At 36.1% G+C, this 18,255-nt stretch overlaps 4 protein-coding genes across 11 annotated transcripts; 3 read left to right on the top strand and 1 right to left on the bottom strand.

Annotated features, from left to right (window-relative positions):
• The first annotated feature begins 254 nt into the window (after window positions 1-254).
• Window positions 255-5,416, top strand: LOC105560862. Of its 2 annotated transcripts, none has more exons than XM_012010347.1 (5): window positions 255-771; window positions 3,194-3,411; window positions 3,981-4,195; window positions 4,285-4,560; window positions 4,773-5,416. In XM_012010347.1, exons 2-5 carry the CDS (start codon window positions 3,277-3,279, stop codon window positions 5,038-5,040), a joined length of 894 nt encoding a protein of 297 aa, XP_011865737.1. In that variant the 5' UTR covers window positions 255-771; window positions 3,194-3,276; the 3' UTR covers window positions 5,041-5,416. The 2 variants fall into 2 exon arrangements, with proteins under 2 accessions (XP_011865737.1, XP_011865738.1); XM_012010348.1 differs by lacking the exon at window positions 255-771 and adding an exon at window positions 897-956.
• On the bottom strand, window positions 4,855-7,588 carry LOC105560863 (transmembrane protein 223). 5 transcript variants are annotated; one of them, XM_012010353.1, is made up of 6 exons: window positions 7,444-7,588; window positions 7,031-7,211; window positions 6,366-6,652; window positions 6,076-6,218; window positions 5,563-5,617; window positions 4,855-4,933 (listed from the first exon to the last, which is right to left on the bottom strand). In XM_012010353.1, the coding sequence occupies exons 2-6, from the start codon at window positions 7,183-7,185 to the stop codon at window positions 4,902-4,904; spliced, it is 672 nt and encodes a 223-aa protein (XP_011865743.1). In that variant the 5' UTR covers window positions 7,186-7,211; window positions 7,444-7,588; the 3' UTR covers window positions 4,855-4,901. The 5 variants fall into 5 exon arrangements, with proteins under 5 accessions (XP_011865743.1, XP_011865741.1, XP_011865739.1 ...); XM_012010351.1 differs by lacking the exon at window positions 4,855-4,933 and having other exon boundaries at window positions 5,475-5,617; window positions 7,427-7,588; XM_012010349.1 differs by lacking the exon at window positions 4,855-4,933 and having other exon boundaries at window positions 5,475-5,617.
• A 1,645-nt stretch (window positions 7,589-9,233) lies between these two features.
• On the top strand, window positions 9,234-11,142 carry LOC105560860 (elongation factor 1-beta'). Of its 2 annotated transcripts, none has more exons than XM_012010344.1 (3): window positions 9,234-9,433; window positions 10,324-10,751; window positions 10,840-11,142. In XM_012010344.1, the coding sequence occupies exons 1-3, from the start codon at window positions 9,297-9,299 to the stop codon at window positions 10,992-10,994; spliced, it is 720 nt and encodes a 239-aa protein (XP_011865734.1). In that variant the 5' UTR covers window positions 9,234-9,296; the 3' UTR covers window positions 10,995-11,142. The 2 variants fall into 2 exon arrangements, with proteins under 2 accessions (XP_011865734.1, XP_011865735.1); XM_012010345.1 differs by lacking the exon at window positions 9,234-9,433 and adding an exon at window positions 9,460-10,230.
• Window positions 11,143-11,147: 5 nt separating this feature from the next.
• Window positions 11,148-18,040, top strand: LOC105560858 (lysozyme 2-like). 2 transcript variants are annotated; one of them, XM_012010342.1, is made up of 4 exons: window positions 11,148-11,222; window positions 15,140-15,307; window positions 16,285-16,358; window positions 16,442-18,040. In XM_012010342.1, exons 1-4 carry the CDS (start codon window positions 11,192-11,194, stop codon window positions 16,580-16,582), a joined length of 414 nt encoding a protein of 137 aa, XP_011865732.1. In that variant the 5' UTR covers window positions 11,148-11,191; the 3' UTR covers window positions 16,583-18,040. The 2 variants fall into 2 exon arrangements, with proteins under 2 accessions (XP_011865732.1, XP_011865731.1); XM_012010341.1 differs by lacking the exon at window positions 11,148-11,222 and adding an exon at window positions 12,965-13,157.
• The last annotated feature ends 215 nt before the right edge of the window (window positions 18,041-18,255 follow it).

The raw sequence follows: 18,255 nt of genomic DNA, 5'->3' as shown, positions 1-18,255 counted from the left end.
GGCATATTCTTCTGACTTAGATTATTTTTTTTGTTTTACAACTAAAATACATTCCTTATATCATTTGCACTCTACATCTCAACAATTTTTGGAACAAAACTCGTAGGCTAAAGACGTTCCCTTCGCGGGACGTCGAGCGACCTGATTTCGCGTCCGTTTAATCCTCGCGGAGGAGGAAGAGGAGGAGGAGGAGAAGGAGGAGGAGGAGGAAAGAGGAGGGACGCGGCGGATGGACGCGCGATCGCGGGCGGCGAGGACTAGTTAGCGCGCACACCTGAACTCGCCTTTTAAAGGCGTCGGACGAAAGCGTGGTGGAAAAGCGCACGCCGCGATAAACGCGCCTTTCGCTCGCGGTCGCGGGGCGCCCGCCGACCATTCCAGCGACTCCGGCGAGACTCGGCGTGACGGGCGAGAGGACAGCGGGGCCCGATCACGCTGCTCCGGGACGTCGATCGCGCGTCTCGTGTCTCGCGGATCCGCGCGAACGCTGCCCGGAATCGTCGCGAGTGCTCTTGGAGCGAGTGCAGGGACGACCGACCTCGAGGAAGGAAGAGAAGGATAGAGAGAAAGAGAGAGAGAGACAGAAAGAAAGAGGAAGAAACACGGGATGGACCGAACGCGGTGAATACTCGCGTGACCGAGCGATCGATATGTCGCGGCGATCCAGGCACGCTACGTTCGGTCAGCGCGTCACCACGAGGAGAGGACTCGCCCGCGAATAAGGATCAGCACGGAGGATCAGGACGTAATCTCCCGAGCGGAGACGGCAAGGTACGCCAGCTCTCGCGACCGTGTCTCGTACGTGGATCTTGGATTCTCTCGAGGGCCCAGCGCCTCTGAACCCTTGGAGCGATCCGCACGCGCCGATCTCGTACGAGCGCGTGCGCCATGTGTTTCCTCGCGACGCTCTTGGTCCACCGCGCGCGCGCGCTTCACTCGGACATCTCCGCGTTGACGTACGTTATTCTCTGTCGCTCTCTTTTACGCGGTTTTTTCCCCCCTTTTTCCCCCCCGGGGGAAATTTATATCACGGGAGGACGATGCGCGCTGCGCGCACAGGTCGCATCGGGGATCTACGGCGCCTGCGCGCGTCGCAGTCCGCCGCCTCGTCTCCTGCGTGCCCACGATGCGAGCCCGTTTAAAAATCTCGCGACTAATAATGCGAGAAAAACGTAAGACGGGAGTTTAATAACCGGTTGGTTGATGATAGTGGATGTATTTTAGAGACGACGGATGGCATTAATCATATCGATACGTTTGTCATGCATTTGTCTCGTAGAAAGTAAATGAAATTCGAGTAGACTGTTGGCGAATTTTCATGTCGGTCGCTTGAGATACATTTTGTGAAATTACGAGAAGAGAGAGATCGATTTGTTTAGGATCCCTGTTTCAAATAATAGATAGTTTACATTAGTTTACGTGCAATTTTTATGTAAATTAATCAGACTCTTATTTATATACGGATACGAGCATCTAATGTAATTGGATCATATTCTATCTAACATTTTAAACAGGGATCCGTTTAGATAGATAATATGAATATTGATCTAATATTGATACAATGTTAGACCAATATTGCTAAGTAGGCATATTGGTTAATTAAGAGGAGACGTGTGTCCTGGTAAAAAAATTTTTATGCATGAGCCCCAAAAACTGACTCGTTTAGACATCGATCGACGAATCATTTCTCACTGGAGCATGTACAAATATATAGTATCATATAAAATTATACATGAAATATGTCCACACATATTTTTACATTGTATATTTCTACACGGAGAGCATTTCCTTTTAAAATAGTTTCATAAGGTATATTTAATTATTTATTAAAATTAAAAATAAAAAATTAATACGATTTAAAATTTATCCTGAAAATCTCGTAATCTTGAGACAACATGGCATTTCCAAGAACTATATGAGATTTTTTTCGAAATTTTACCATATATTTTACTAGTAATTATACTCAGTATATATTTTAGTAGATTGCATGGTGAAATTTTAAAAAACTCATAAAGTTCTTCGAAATGCCACGCCGTTCCACGATCACATGATTTCGGGATAAATTTTAAAAGAAAATTCTCCGTGTGTATATAATTTTAAACAATTCTACACAGTTCTGTATAATTTGATAGATTTATACATGCTTTTATATGAAAAATTTTTTAAAGGGAAAAATTGCTCATTTATAATTATATATAACTTTGTACAATTGTACACAATTATATATTTATAAATAAGCAATTTTTCATATAAAAGCATGTATAAATGTACTAAAATTATATAGAAATGTACAATGTAAAAATATGTACGGACACATTTGATGTATATTTTTATACAATTCTGTATATTTATTCATGCTCATGCTCATAAAATATTTATAAAGAGAAAAATTGCTCATTTGTAATTATATATAACTTTGTACAATTGTACACAATTGTACATAATTATATATTTATAAATAAGCAATTTTTCATATAAAAGCATGTATAAGAGTCTACTAAAATTATATAGAAATGTACAATGTAAAAATATGTACGGACATATGTGATGTATATTTTTATATAATTCTGTATATTTATTCATGTTCATGCATAAAAAAATTGTTTACCGGGGCGGGGCAAAGAGTACGCGCGCATTACTGATCGAAGATGTTGCACATGTCCTTGCCAAGTGACATCATGGTGCTAAATAAGGATTTGCCCAATGCGATGAACACGCCGTGGGCACTGCCTACGGATCGCGAGACAATCCCATAATGATGCACCGTTTTGCAATCGTTATGCGCAGGCAGCACATAAAGGAATGCCACGCCTAATGATCAATTTACATTCGATCGTAGAGGGCTACACAATTGAATAGAATACACCTAAACAACACGCACGTTTAAAAGTCGTTTTAAAGACGAACGTCTTAATGTTTTCTGAATGCATGCCCCAAATTGGTCGCTGAACAAAAATGGAAATGCGAAAGGAATTTAAGAATGTCTGTCCCTCTCGGCGACATTGTGAAGCATCTTCGTGGCGCGAAATAATGCGCTCGGTTCTCTTTTAAAATGTCCAATACATTTTAAGTAGGAATTAAAAACGGATACGCTTTTATGTTACGTCCGCGCAGTCCTCTCCTGCCTCTTATCCTCTGACGACCGTAAATTTCTGACAATCTGTCGGTAAATTAATATTTATTTCTGTTTTAGATGAGTTAAATGGGTGTTGCCGATTACCTACGTGCTTGTCTTTGACATTCCCTGTGCGCGAGTCGACCGATACAGACTCTAAAATGCATACTTCGAGATATGCTGGATATCACGTTAACGCAAATCGTGATTACATTACGGACGGCGAAGAGAGCCACAGAGCTCCTTCGGATCGCACCGTGTCTGAGTATATCGTTGCCAACGAACGTACCACCATGGTAATGTATTTTATACATACTCTCATATGGCGCGACGATATTCTTTCAAATATTTTAGATATTCTTAAAGGTTTCCGGTAAAAACTTTCTCATGCATGAACATGAATGAATATCTATTCATCATATATGTCCATACGTATTTTTACATTACATATTTCTATATAATTTTATACATTTCTACACAGTTCCGTATAATTTTGTAGATTTATACATGCTTTTATATGAAACATTTTTCAATGCACAAAATTACTTATTTCTATTTATATATAATTGTGTACAATTGTACAAAGTTATATATAATTATAAATGAGCAATGTTCCCTTTATATAATACTATATATTTATGCATATTCATGCGTGAAACATTTTTTACCATATTCTGTATCCTCTTTTGTCGATAAAAGTGCCACTAAAATTGGTTTTGAAGGCCTCTTATTGGCTGAAAAGATCTTTTACAAGGACTTTCATCAATAAAAGAGAATTCAGAATATGGGCGAAAGCGTGTTCTATTCTATTGTATTGGTGCATACACATCCACCTCATATATTTAATTTTTCTCTTCTTTTTCAGGTGAAACCTCCAAGAAAGAATCACGCGGACAGATATGACAGAGAAGAAGACAGAAGGTCCAGAAGCGCGCATAATACTCGTGACTCGGTGCTGTCCGGATCTTCAAAGCACAGTTTGCACCCGCTTCGCAAAAGTGCCTCGCACGGCAGCATTTGTGACAACGGTTCGGATATATATGTCACCAGCGCCGCTTACAGAGCCACTTCCGACATAAGGTTGCTTAGATTTGTAAACGTAACATTCAATTATCCCGTAAATACACCCGTAAAGAGTATTAAATATATGTTTTGTACGTTACGAATAGCCGAGTATCGCGCCGCAGCCTCGCACCAAGCTCCAGATTGGATCACAGAGCGCCTAGTCATTATAGCTACGGTTCCGGCAGGTCAGGCACTTCGACAGTGAAAACTCGCACGTCACGAAAAGGCGGTATAATTGTGGAAACCATGTCGACGCCTAATCCATTTTGTCCAAATACTAAGGGCGTCTGTTGCCTCATGTTACTTCTCAATCTTGGCTTGATTCTAGTTACTCTAGGCTTCGTTATCGTCATACAATTCTTCCAGCCATTAGTCGTTTGGTAAGATTACAATGTAATAAATTTTTACATTGCACGGATTATAATATTTTCAGCAACAAGTGCAATTACTTGAATTATAAAGGATAAAATTAGAATTGCATATTGATAATAATTATTTAAGAGGTAAAGAAAAAGCATGATGTATAGATTATACAATTAGAGATACGTCCCTTATAAAATTTTACGTGTAACGCAAATTTTGTTTTTTGTAGGATTTTGGGAATAGTATTTCTTGTGTTCGGATTTTTGACGCTGATTGGTAGCCTCGTGTACTGCGTACATGTATTTAGAAATGCCAAACATCCACACGATATCAATCCAGAAGACCTATACTGGACCCATTACTGGCAAGGTCGTGTCGGTTCTACAGCACCTGAAGTTTATTATAAACCGGAAGACAAATATCAGGACGACGGCTATAGCGATCGATACAGTAAATACTCGGGAAAATATTACGACCGACAAAGTCAGAGATATTAATTGGAATATCAAAAGTGGCATTGACTTCACTCAATTCAAACACCAATCGTTCTGCCAACTCTTACGTAAAATTTAAAAACCAATGACGAATAAACAAAAACTAATCTCAGTGCAATATAGTACTTATGTGTATTTATGTATAGATACTATACTAACATTTTCTTTCGTGAAAATATATAAATTGTACTTTTTTAATAATACAAATATAAATAATCTGTACAAAATAATTTCTCTCTCAAAAAGAATATGTAGAATTTTCAGCGTTAACTCGGCGATTCGTACAATTTAGCGTGTTGGTACATCAATAACACTTCTAGTAACAGATCATTCTAAATGTGTATTTATATAAGACATAAATATATGACGGTAATTACATTTTTTTATAAATGTGTACAATGTATTATAACGAGAGAAGATATAATACTACTCTTATTTATAAAATTAATTACCCTAATACATAATCAAAAAGTTTTGAATTTACAAACGTGCCTTCTTTATCAACCAAGTAGTAAAAGAATCTACCTTTTATTTTAAGTGCTAGGACTCTTCCTAGGGTCCTGTCCGAGACGTTTCTTACCTTAAAAAGTATATCAAATATGAGGAATGTTTCAAAAATATTTATAATATACTTTTATCACTTTACATTGACACTCTAAAGGCCTGTGTCCACGGTGCTAGAACTTGATCCAAGCTCTAGTTCCGAGAAATGCGTAGCCAATCAACTTGCAGCTTTTATGGAATAGCTGCGAGTTGATTGGCCACACGTTTCTCGGGACTAGAACTTGGACCAAGTTCTAGCATCGTGGACACAGGCCTTAAGGCCCGGTTTTTTATTTTCTGGTTAACTATTAACCAGAAGTTAGTGGACTCTCCATTTTTTCTGTTATCCGAGAAGAGACAGAGAGTTGACTAACCTCTGGTTAACGAGTGACCAGAATATGAAAAACCGGGCCTAAAAGTATTATACGTTTATTATTATTAATATTCAAATGTTAATTAATCTCATATTCATAATTATATATAAATAGTCCTTACCACTCCCACTGGTACGTTGAAATTGGATTTGTTCCTTAGCATGTGATAAGTTGTAATCGAAAGTGTTTTACCACCCTTGTTTAAGATAATGTATTTGACAGTACGAGAGCACAAAACATACGTAAAGAAAAACATGAACGGGCCTACAAAATACATCAGCTTCAGAAAAAGGTAAAATTTATCCGTTCCATTTTATCATAGATAAATGAATTGCTCAGGAAATAATATAAAGATATAAATCTCTTATGCGCACATATAAAATATTATTATATATGAAAAATGATTCTCACCTGCAATAATTGAGAAAAGAAACAGATTAAGTCGAAGCAGATGATTGGAGAAATATTCCTTAAATTTTATATCAGTATTGAATATATCCCAGAATGATGGCTTGTAAGTATAAAAGGCCAATAATGTCCAACCAAATATTTGTCCGAGTCCAAAAAGTCCTGCATTTCGGAAATACAAGCTCCTATCGTTTTTGTATATAATTACGTTGTTTTTTACTTTCGTATTTACATCCAGGTGCGACATTTGTCGATGCTGTATTAATACATTTTGCAGCGACCCATTTGAGCTGAAAAAACTTGACGGCTATAATACTCTATCGGATAATCTGCATTTTTATTTGTCACTTTGTAAGACGCTAAATTATCAATTTATATTGTAAAATGTATAGGATATCCTAGTTCTTGTCACTTTTGGCATTCATAAATTCAATTTGGAGTTAACAATTTCTTAATGACAGAGCAAATAAATGTCGTATTGACATCTCGACAATAATATTCTACTTTTTTGTAGTTCAATCTCTTTCATCTGTAATTAAAAGACGTAACAATAAATACAGATCGAGAATACCCCACATATATATATTTACATAAATATTAATAATATAATTGATAACTGAAATATATTACTTATATATTTTATCGAAAGTTTTTATAACAATTGTTACCTTGTACGTCTAGTTAGAAACCTTCTAACAGCCATCGTTGTTGAAAAGGTATTCTTGTCATGTATAAAATACTTGTGTGTTATCCGATGGACAGATCGTATTTGAGTTAATAAAGTTTGAGAAATAATGGGACACTTAAAAATTCGACCCAACATTTTGAAATAGTTTTCGTCCTCCGTTACTGCAAAAGGAAATTTCTAATGATTTCTTACGATCAAAAATTAACATGCTTTCAACAACATTCCCTACAAATAAAAATTTCTCTTATTTATGAACAATTACATTAATGTTACATGACTCTTCCTTTTTTTTCTTTTATTAAATTTGTACACCACCCAAGTTAATCTGCGAAAAGTACACATATTCTGTACTAATTTTATTTGAAAAATTACACACAAGTTTTATATTCTTACAAAGTATTTCCTACGTACGCTGCAATTTGTGAATTTTATTTATAAATATTCAATTTATCGTAAAATTTCAAGATTCCTCAGGCTAGGTTAGAGAGTCCACAGACACATAAACACGAGGCCTGAGCGTACACTAAGGCTGGATTCACATGGAGCGTAAAGCGGGGAGTACACACTTTTGCATAAGTGCATAGGCATATGCATAACGAATTTGATTGGTCTATAAGCAAATGCACAAGAAAATGGACCAATCAAATTCGTTGTGCACAACAATATAGGGCTTGTTTCTTGTTGCTACACTGGTGAACTAGTGCAATAAATTAGAGTAGGACAAGTATATTTTTTCTCATTCTAGCTTAAGGCCTTCACACACAAAATTCCGTAAGGACGTAAAACGTAAGCGTAAGAAAATCAACAGATTGGATTTGCTACTGCTTGCGTTATTGCCTTACGTTCTCGACTGTGATTGGTCGATTTTCTTACGCTTACGTTTTACGTCCTTACGGAATTTTGTGTGTGAAGGCCTTTAAGCGTCGTCTACAATGAACGCAAAACGCAAGACGTTAGGCCGCTAGCAAGAAATCGACCAATCACAGTCAAGTATGAGAAGAAAGATCGACTGTCGTTGGTCGATTTCTTGCTTGCGGCCTAGCGTCTTGCGTTTTGCATTCATTGTAGACGACGCTTTAGTTCACCAGTGCGGGAACAGAAAACAAACCTTATTTTTCCTTATTGGATTGCTTACGAGAGCCAATCAGGATTTAGTCTTAAATCACCTGGGGCCCAATCACGAATCTTTTCTTCTAGCCAATCAACTTGCAGCTGTTCCATAAAAGCTGCAAGTTGATTGGCTACACGTTTCTCGGAACTCGTGAAAAGTGAGAAAAAGATACTCCGTGCTATGAAATGTATATATATGTATAATATACTCTTAGGCCGGTATTCATAGTCAGATTTTATATTCAAGACCGTCCTAAGATCACCTTTAGATACTCCGTAGCCAATGGCTGTGTTCAGTAGAAGTTAGCGCTTAATAAGCGCTTTATGCTGATTGGATAGATCTAAAAGAATAGCTCTATTTCAGCACAGATCTGAAAGTATAATCCAATGAGCGCAAAGCGCTTAGCAAGCGCTAACTTCTGCTGGACACAGCAATTGAAATGTTCCATACAGCATCTTTAAATAAATTCAAGACGGTCTTGAACAGTAGTTCCGACTATGAACGCCGGCCTTAATGTGTTTTCAGCCAATCGCAGAGCTGGGGCCCGATTCTCTAAATCATTCGAAGAAGAAACGTATACGAAAACTCTGCTCTGACAGAAAAGTTGAAAGTCGATTGGTTAAAGCCATGCGAGTAGCCAATCAACTTGCAACTTTTCTGTGAGAGCAGAATTTTCGCATACGTTTCTCCTTCGAATAAATTCAAGAATCGAGCCCCTGTAATTGCGTCTCAAGGCAACACTCAAGACGATTTTGAAATAAAGCCCGCTGCAGACGATGTTATTTTTCCTGCTGGAATGCTTGCGATTTACTAAATTACTAGGAATCCTGAGTGCTGAATGGTGCAACGATAGTAATTTAGTAAATCGCAAGCAATCCAGCAGGAAAAATAGCATCGTCTGCAGCGGGCTTAAGAATCGACTACGGAATACCGGGCCCAAGTTCCAGCACGGTGAAAACACCGGCCTTTCGCCGTCTCCACATGAAAAGCCCAGCCCGGCCACTGGGAAGGCGCGCCGGAATAAACGTCACGTCGCGCTGCCCTCTCAAATCGAGCTACGCGAACCAAGCCGGATCCGGCCGCGGTGGCCCCCTCCGCCTGCTCGCCGCGCGCAGCTCTCTCTTCCGGTGACCACATGAAGAGGTCCCTGCCACCGTTTCGTCTATTTACTCGTCCGGAATACGTTTTCACCATGGCCGTCGGCGACCTGAAGACTGACAAAGGCGTCGAGGATCTCAACACCTACCTCGCCGACCGCAGTTATATCGAGGGGTGAGCCTACTTCTAGTGCGCTCTCGTCGCGACTCCGACGTCCCCGACGTCTCCGGTACACGTGCTCAGCTTGTCGGCATCTTGGACTCTATTTCTGACTCGCCCCGTGTGCGCACCACGGCGCATCTCCACGCCGTGGCTCTCCCGCGAGGAAGGGCCTTCGTGCGTACCGTCGCGAGCACCCGCGCGCTCTTCCCGCTTGCACTTCAGCCCTCGGTCCCTTCGTAGTAAAATACGAGACGTTACCAGTGTCACGTATGAACATGTGTCGCACGGACGGCACATACGCACGCTGGACTGCCCTACGCACACATCTTGCATTTATTTTTACGCCGCTTCTTTCACCTTCCTATCCTTTTGGACGCGAATCTTTCCGTAGAACCAGCTCTTCGCAGACTCCTCAACTCGTCCACTCACCGTTCCATATGTGATTGCTGATGTATCTGCAATACACGTATGAACGTACGCGAGAATAAGAGTCTCAATGATTTTATCCGCTTGACATGACTCAAAGTACTTAGGTTTTTTTTTACCCTTAGCATATTCTTCGTGTCCGCTCTTTTTGACATGCTGCAAGTAATGTGTAATGCAAAGTGGAAATGTAAAATATTACACGTTTTAGTTTTATAAATTTTGTATGCAGTTTATATAATGTGTATTATTAATTCTTTGACCTGTTTATAGTAAGAATGGTAATAAAATTTAAAAAACTTGGTATCAATCTAGCCATATCGATTTGTTAATAACGTTAAAGCGGTATTAGAGTTTCCGAATGCAATGCTACTAGGAAGCGTAATGTAAGTCCCTTTTTTTAAGTAATATGTAACGTGTAATAAGGCTCGACTTTAATGGAAAGTAACGTATCATATAGAAGAATTTACACTCGATAGGTGGCAACCAACTCAGGCCGATGTTGCAGTACTCGAGGCACTGGGGAAAGCACCGACATCTTCAAACCCTCATGTACTCCGTTGGTACAACCACATAAGATCGTACGACTTTAAGTCACTTCCCGGAGAAAAGAAAGCCCCTGCCATCTTTAGCACCGCGAGCGCCCCGGCTTCGTCCACGGGAAAGGCGAACGACGATGACGATGACCTAGATTTATTTGGTTCGGACGAGGAGGAGGACGCGGAAGCCGCGAAAATCAGGGAGGAAAGGTTAAAGGCGTACGCGGAGAAGAAATCAAAAAAGCCCGTGGTTATCGCCAAGTCGAGTATCGTGCTGGACGTGAAAAGCTGGGGAGATGAAACCGATATGAAGGAAATGGAGAACGCGGTGAGATCGATTCAGATGGACGGTCTTGTTTGGGGTGCATGTAAGTCGTATTCCTTATTGGCTCTTTCGATTGTAATATATGCAGACCGAGCGTGAGCAAGTTACGCAACTGAATTATGTGTTTTCAGCAAAACTTGTCCCAGTGGGCTACGGCATACACAAGTTACAGATAATGTGTGTGATAGAAGACGAGAAAGTATCGGTGGATTTACTGATTGAACAGATTCAAGAATTCGAGGAATTCGTTCAATCTGTAGACATTGCTTCGTTCAACAAGATCTAAGGGACAAAAAAAACAAAAACAGCTCATTACTTTTAATATTGGATTAATAAATATTAATTGTTTGTATATACACAATTTGTTACTCTCTTAATATACCCGCAGGATTCCTTGTGCAGTCTTCAAGAGTAATACAATTTTACTAAAGCTTCATTGCATACATTCATTTTAATACCTTACATGCTTTAACATTGTTAAAGATGCAGCACGCCAAATTGATCGCTCGCCTTGGTATGTTTCCACGCACATACTATTCGATTTCACTAGCTCTTTACAAAATGTCCATAAACTTGTTATCTGTGCCAAAATAAAATGTATGTAACTGTAATGTGTAAATTGAAGATGTTATTTTGACAACTTCTATTAACGTAGAAGTTTTAATATTGTAATTATTATAAAAGAACGCAATAATTTTACCGAAGATATTTTGTGTGACATAGGAGGTACAATATGTCGGTACGTACTGTCATATAATAGTTATCGGCTTTAATTTTGCAATTAATTTTAATTTTTTGACATGTTTCTTATAGTTATATATACATGTAGGTGTGCAGAATATACTATATAAATTGGTATTGGTTGTCTTTATCGGCAAGCAGGAAAAAAAGCATGAAATAAGAGTTGTGTTATATTGTTTGATAATGTAGCGAGAATTTCAGACATTTTATTGACGTAATGCGTGATGAATAATAAGCAGATACGTCGATCGATTGACCGTCAGTTGTCGGGGCTATCTATCTATACATCTATGTAAGCAAAAGTGGAATTCCCTCTTTCCCCGGTACGCAATATATTGTACATAAAAATTTCGTATTTCGAAACCGATAATTTTGACTAATAATGATATGCCGATGGTGCAACATACAACGACGCACGTTCTTCACGCGCGTCTGCCGTCCCTTACAAACTTGTTTCCAAGGAAAAGTATCGATTGTAAGATCATCGAGGAGAGGCGAGGCCTTAGGGCATTGACATTGAACTTGGGATCCGGTTGTCGTAGTCTTCACATTTTTGTGTTGCAAGTTTCGAAGTAACGACGATGTTTTAGGCATTATACAGATCGCAGGGTTCGATTTCCAGATTTGTCCTCTTCCATTGTAAAATAATACAAAATCAGATCCTAGTGCCGTTATTCTTTTTAAAGTTTCTATTTTTAATTTTTATGTATCAACGCTGACATCGATATTTTCGCTATAAGGCGCGCTATAAGGATTTCACGAAAGAATGCGAGACTTGCTTTTTTTTGTTTTTAATATATCTCCAATTTTACAAATTTGATTGGGAGAATGAAAGATACAACATATGAATTATGATATGTGAGATCTTCAAAGTATATTAATTATATTCTTTTAATATAAATAAATATATAAGATATTTATCAACAAATATATACAAAAATAAATAAGGATAATTTTATTTTTAAGATAAAATATATTCTTCACAATTTCCAATCAAGATATAAGTTAATTAATGTCATTGTATAATTATAACTATTAATGTATATGGATCTGCAAGTTCCTTGACTTAATAATTTAACAAAATCCATGATAAATAATGGAATAAAGGAAAAAGTTTGTCTCTTCTTTCAGTTTATCGAAATAAAAATATATGAAAGACATTTGGGAAATTCTTCTAATTTTTTAAGAACTGTTTATTTAATTTTTAAGGAATATTATGCTTTAGAAGATTCTTTTCAAAATATATTACATATATTTGCTATTATTATAGAAACTTGCTTGATGAAGACCGAAACAATTTCTAACTTAATATAAAGAAAAAAGATCATCGTCTGGCAGCTAATTTTCTGCTATTTCCAATCCCCGTGTTTGGTATTTCATTTCTTTTTTTCTTCTGCCGCAAACAGCGACTAACTTCTCGTCCTTCGACCGTGAACGGGTCTTCCTTTCCCCGCTCTTCCTGTGCCATCGTATTCTTAGTATTCTCACCGCTTGTCCTCGCCTTCGTCATGCATTGCTATCGCCGTATATAAGAAAGCGATCGTCGAGAAGCGTTCAAAAGCGCGGATCATCTCGCACCAGTCGACAAATACAGTACGTTAATAGACGTTGCTTCTTACGGACCAACAGCTTCACTTCTTCGAGATGTTTGCGAGAGTTCCATGGGTTGCTGTGACAATAATCGCGCTATTTTGTGTTTATACTTCCGGTGAGCTATCAACGTTTTTTTTTCTCATTCTCTAATAGAAAACAATTTAATTACAACACGAATTATAACGCGACTTTTTTTTTAAACGCATGAAAATTCAGGTTTTAATGTTACAACTATATAGCAATGAAATGGCTAGGAATTTCAAAGAAATACACATATTACAAATGTGAAATATTCGCTTGGAAACTATAAATTTGGAGAAATTAACAATATGAAAAAATATTGATTAAGAACTCGTCAGAAACTGAAGTACATTACAAATGGAATATTTTAGTCTGAAATATTTTCAACGAATATGAAAATATAAAATATTATCTGAAATCTCTGATTTTCACATAGAGCTTATTAGAACCGGTTTGGAATTAAATGCACATTCAATAATTTCATTTGATTCAGAAAGTTTTAGCTACAAATTCTGAAATACAAGCTTGGAGACATTTAACAATAACCAAATCTATTCTAATTTCAGCATAAAATTTAATGCAAACTAATTACCAGTTTTCTACAATTACTTTTTATATAATGCACTTAAAAAATATTAAGCAATCTTTTATTAAACTTACATTTTGCACAAAGTGAAATTTGGCATTAATCTTCGATCGAAATTGGAAACAGAACAACCGTTTATATCCGGCTATCGCTAGTTCCAAGAAGTTTTATCAGCTGCTATCATTAATAGCAGTTTTGCTTGTGGAATTCTTTAAAAGTGTTTTCGTGACCGCGTCTTTGACTGTTGTGTGTGATATGTCGGCTAATCTCAGGAGTTTTCTTTTACTTCATTTCTGTAACCTTCTCCTTATTATTTTGTTGCACTAATATTAGGAACATTATTTTAAACCTTAAAAAGAAAGAATGATATCTATTATATAATATAAAAGAATATTTCTTAACATATATGAAAAAAATTTAACTTGCTCTTATCTCTCTCTTTTATTTTTCCCCACGTTTGATGTTAAAATGATGACAAATAACGTCAGTTGGCTATCTGGGTTATTTCTAATCGTATTCTGTATATCGTAGTAGATATTAGAAATTGTGTAAGATAAAATTATGGGATCGCAATCGTATCATATTGTTAAAAGTCTGCTACAACTAGTTGGCTAGTCTTATAAGATGACATTCTTTGTCACAAAAAATTAAATGACAGATATTTTCACCGTGACTGATATCGTAAGCGATATCGTGAGAAAAATAACTTTGCGCTCGGTTTACGATGCATGTTATGTTTTGTATCTTATAAGACTATTAAGTTACATTTTACAAGTTACAACGGTCAATAAAAATCACTGATGTTATTAAGTTATAGTTACAAGTTACCGATTCTAAAAAGTAACGCGTTATAGTTACAGTTACTCAAGAAGGAACGAGTCGTTACTTTCCAGTTATTTTCTTGCAATGAAAATAAAAATACAAAATTTATACTTAGCGGTAACAATTTAATGACAGTCTTGTAAAGGTGACAGGATTAAATCACATAAAAACTTTTTATTAAATACAATACGGCACTTCCGAGTAGTGCATCCGTTCAACAGATGCACTGCGGCACCTCCATCTGTGCCAGGTCCGAAAAAGGCGTTTACACTGTAATTGAGAAAAATAAGAGTTGAACGAAAGAAAGGTCTTTACTACAGCCGTCGCGGCCATTTCTGAATATGTTGTAATTTAAATTCATGGGCTGATTTAAGTTATTTTTAACGTTGACGCTGCAAAACAACCACGCCCGTGCGATTATACAATACATAAACGAGTATAATATTACGAGATATGTTTCTTGTTTTCTTAAAGAATATTTTCTTTAAAACGACTTACACTTTTTGTTTAATAAAAATAGAAAGCTGCAGTTACTATAATAATTAGATGACACGTTTCTGTAACATCGACGTATTGTACTTCTGTCTGATTATTCCGCGTAAGATAAGACATTTAAGAAATGTTATACATATCTCGTTTTTTACATTAATTGATATTTTTTATTACAGCTCAAACGGTATCACAGGTTTGTCTAGGTTGTATGTGCGAAGTTCAAACAGCATGTAACACCACTATCGGATGTTCGGGAAGCATATGTGGACCTTTCTCTATAACATGGGCTTACTGGTCTGATGCTGGTAAACCAACTCTAAACAACGAGCCGGTCAATAACGATGGTCAGTGTTTTCTTTTATGCAAAATACTTTGAGAATTCTACAACATACTGGACTGGTATATTTCACCTTACATGAGTGAGATAGAAGATTGTCGAACAATTAGATAATAAAGGAAGAGACAGAGATTCACTAAACAGCGCTTCTCTCTCAGCGACACCGAGAACAATTGAACCACTCACTTCAGTATGTTATAGAGCTCACCGGGGTATTCAAGTAATAGAAATAATTTACATTTCTTTGCTCTTCCATTTCTTTTCCTTTGTTTTATTCCTTATGGCTGTATTCCTTTCATACTTTTTGTGCTATGAAGGAGCATAGTACTGTACTTCGAAGAAAAGAAAGACGTAGAAAGGATTGTTAAACAAATATAAAAACATCACGTATCAATTTATATTGGGAAGGTTATAACATTTGATTATCCAAAAACGGAGCAGCGATACGTAACTGTATATAAAATATGTATCATTGAAAACTATTTAATTGTAGAGTCAAAAAATACGTGAAACATTCTTGCAAGAATATTTAGTATCTGATATTTTACATTTAATAAAATAGTTTGCTTTGTCAACCCTTTTTATAACAGAACAAACGATATCAAATTCGATGTTCCCTTCGGAATGTGTCAGATTAATTTAAATGTTAATTTCGTTTTTAGAAAATTTAAAAGATGTCAAGGATTATACAAATAGAATCCTATCGAATTTAATTAATAATTAATAAATAATAATACAATTTTAATTGTAATATGACTAATTTCGTTAATTTTTAAATCACATTATTAATTATATGTATGTCAGTTATATATTTTAGCAATAAATCAATGTTAATAGAATCGTATAAATTATATGTCTTGTATAAATTGCCCATATTATTAATTTTAATGGCTCATAAATACACATTTTATGACCTAACTGATAAATACCATAAAATACCATAAAAAATAAAAATGTATAATAATTATTTCCTTTTTATTATAGCTTTTTCCAGATGCGTTAACGATCCCTACTGTGCTGCTGGTACGGTACAAGGATATATGACAAAGTTCGGTCACGTAAGTAATTCTTTTAAGTCTCATACGCAAATTTCGACTTACACATTTTTTTCCGCAATATCTAATATGTATTAATTAAATAGGATTGCACCGGAGATGGAATAATCGACTGCCACGATTTTATACGTATTCATAAACTTGGTCCAAATGGTTGTACCGCCGCGCTATCAGAGAAAACTGTGAATAAATTCAATTTATGTTTACAAACCTTCGACAAACAATGATGTGTATGTCATGGTACCACCTAATAACAATCATCTAATTATCGCAATATATGCATATCCGATAAGGAGCCATCTTGTATCTTTATCAAATATTTGAGATACTGCTGTTCGCTCTTGTTAGTAATGTAGGGGTATCTCGATCCGCTTTCAGTTTCGCTTAATTAAATTTTATCTACGAAGGGCGTCGAAGTAAAACCGGCGCTTTTGATTGTGCAAAATAGTAGAACACGTTTATGGAAACTGTCTTTATTTTTTAATATAATCCCCTGCTAATGTACTCATCCTTGCATTTCACTAGTGCTTAAATATCGCCAGCATAAAAAGATTTCTCAGTACGTCGGAGCCATGAACATCATATTGTCCTTACCACTTGCACATTACAGGAACTCCGCTGGGAGTTATTTTCCCTCTTACATTCTTGATTTTGCTCCAAGCGATTTTCATTTGTTTGGGCCATTTAGGAGTTTTCAGTTCCTAGAAAGGCCAGTGTTTTAGCAGCGACGAGGCAGGCAATTCAATCAAGCCTCCGACGTACTGAGAACTCATTTTATGTTGATAATATCCAAGCACTAGCGAAACGCTCGGATAAGTACATTAATGTAGCAGGAAATTACAACAGGAAATAAAAGTAGTTTCCACTCTTATAAATGCGTTCTATTATTCTGCGTAATCAAAAGTTTGACTTGAACCCTCCACATAGTATAATTGTATCTATTAGATACAATTGATATGCGATAAATATCTCAATTGGAAACGTGTGTACGTACATACGATATCTACATATGTCATTGTATTAATTTTAATTTATTTAAGTATTCATATTGCATAATTATATAGTAAGTTTGGCATAATAATCAGTCTTATTTATACTAATACAAATAACAAGACAACATTTATAATAAAAGCTTTAAAAGTTTCACATGTAGAATTTTGACTAGTACCACCTTTTTATTAAATTTTTCTGATACTTTACAAGTTATTACGTTTTCAAAAAATTAAGACGACAATTTAGGTGTTGTAGGTCACATTTTATAACACATTTAAATGAAGCAAGGTACGTACATGTGTTATCACTGTTTATGATATTTATATAAGTATGTATATTTTAATAAAATAAGAATCCACTTTAAAGCAGGATTTTTAATGGTTGTAAGAAAGAAATAGTTTAATATTCTCAGCGACTTTTTGGACGATTATGAAGCTTTCCTTTTTTCCTGTATGATTTTAGTTCTTTTTTTTCTAAGTTGGTTATATATTATAATGTTTTTTATACTTTATTTATTTTACCTTTGCATAATGATTTGAATAACTAATTAAGAGAAATTAGTGACGCTACCATATTATTGTATAATATTAATGTTAACACTGAATTATTGCATTTCACTTGTATGTTATTTGCAATGAGTTATTACACAAGTCAACATATTATAAATATAATAAACATAATGCGTTCATAAATGTGTCAAAATGTTTTTTAACATCTGTACCTTTAACTTACCTTTATCTTGCTTTTTATGCTTTTATTTTTAAAGTATTTGAAATATGTTATTTGGTGATTTTTTTCATGGTACTTTTCAGGTTTAACGTTTGCGCACTAAAGTTTCTGTAGTTTCTCTATGTATGTGTTGATATTATTATAAATTCGTCAAGGTACGAAAACCGTGAGTAATCTT

Source organism: Vollenhovia emeryi, unplaced genomic scaffold, assembly GCF_000949405.1.
Source record: "Vollenhovia emeryi isolate VEMERY1.0 unplaced genomic scaffold, V.emery_V1.0 DF939218.1, whole genome shotgun sequence".
Taxonomy (NCBI): domain Eukaryota; kingdom Metazoa; phylum Arthropoda; class Insecta; order Hymenoptera; family Formicidae; genus Vollenhovia; species Vollenhovia emeryi.
The sequence above is the reverse complement of the archived record's forward strand: the minus strand, read 5'-3'. Positions and strand labels throughout refer to the sequence as shown.

Bases quoted from the DNA above. Each gene is read 5' to 3' on its own strand.
- LOC105560862 (XM_012010347.1), top strand. From the start codon at position 3,277: ATGCATACTTCGAGATATGCTGGATATCACGTTAACGCAAATCGTGAT. The intron at 4,196-4,284 runs GTTGCTTAGATT...CGTTACGAATAG, and splicing joins AGAGCCACTTCCGACATAAG to CCGAGTATCGCGCCGCAGCC. The intron at 4,561-4,772 runs GTAAGATTACAA...TGTTTTTTGTAG, and splicing joins TTCCAGCCATTAGTCGTTTG to GATTTTGGGAATAGTATTTC.
- LOC105560858 (XM_012010341.1), top strand. From the start codon at position 13,094: ATGTTTGCGAGAGTTCCATGGGTTGCTGTGACAATAATCGCGCTATTT. The intron at 13,158-15,139 runs GTGAGCTATCAA...TTTTTATTACAG, and splicing joins ATTTTGTGTTTATACTTCCG to CTCAAACGGTATCACAGGTT. The intron at 16,359-16,441 runs GTAAGTAATTCT...TTAATTAAATAG, and splicing joins ATATGACAAAGTTCGGTCAC to GATTGCACCGGAGATGGAAT.
- LOC105560863 (XM_012010351.1), bottom strand. From the start codon at position 7,185: ATGTTGGGTCGAATTTTTAAGTGTCCCATTATTTCTCAAACTTTATTA. The intron at 6,653-7,030 runs GTAACAATTGTT...AAGTTTTTTCAG, and splicing joins TTTCTAACTAGACGTACAAG to CTCAAATGGGTCGCTGCAAA. The intron at 5,618-6,075 runs GTAAGGACTATT...ATACTTTTTAAG, and splicing joins TCAACGTACCAGTGGGAGTG to GTAAGAAACGTCTCGGACAG.
- LOC105560860 (XM_012010344.1), top strand. From the start codon at position 9,297: ATGAAGAGGTCCCTGCCACCGTTTCGTCTATTTACTCGTCCGGAATAC. The intron at 9,434-10,323 runs GTGAGCCTACTT...TACACTCGATAG, and splicing joins GACCGCAGTTATATCGAGGG to GTGGCAACCAACTCAGGCCG. The intron at 10,752-10,839 runs GTAAGTCGTATT...ATGTGTTTTCAG, and splicing joins CGGTCTTGTTTGGGGTGCAT to CAAAACTTGTCCCAGTGGGC.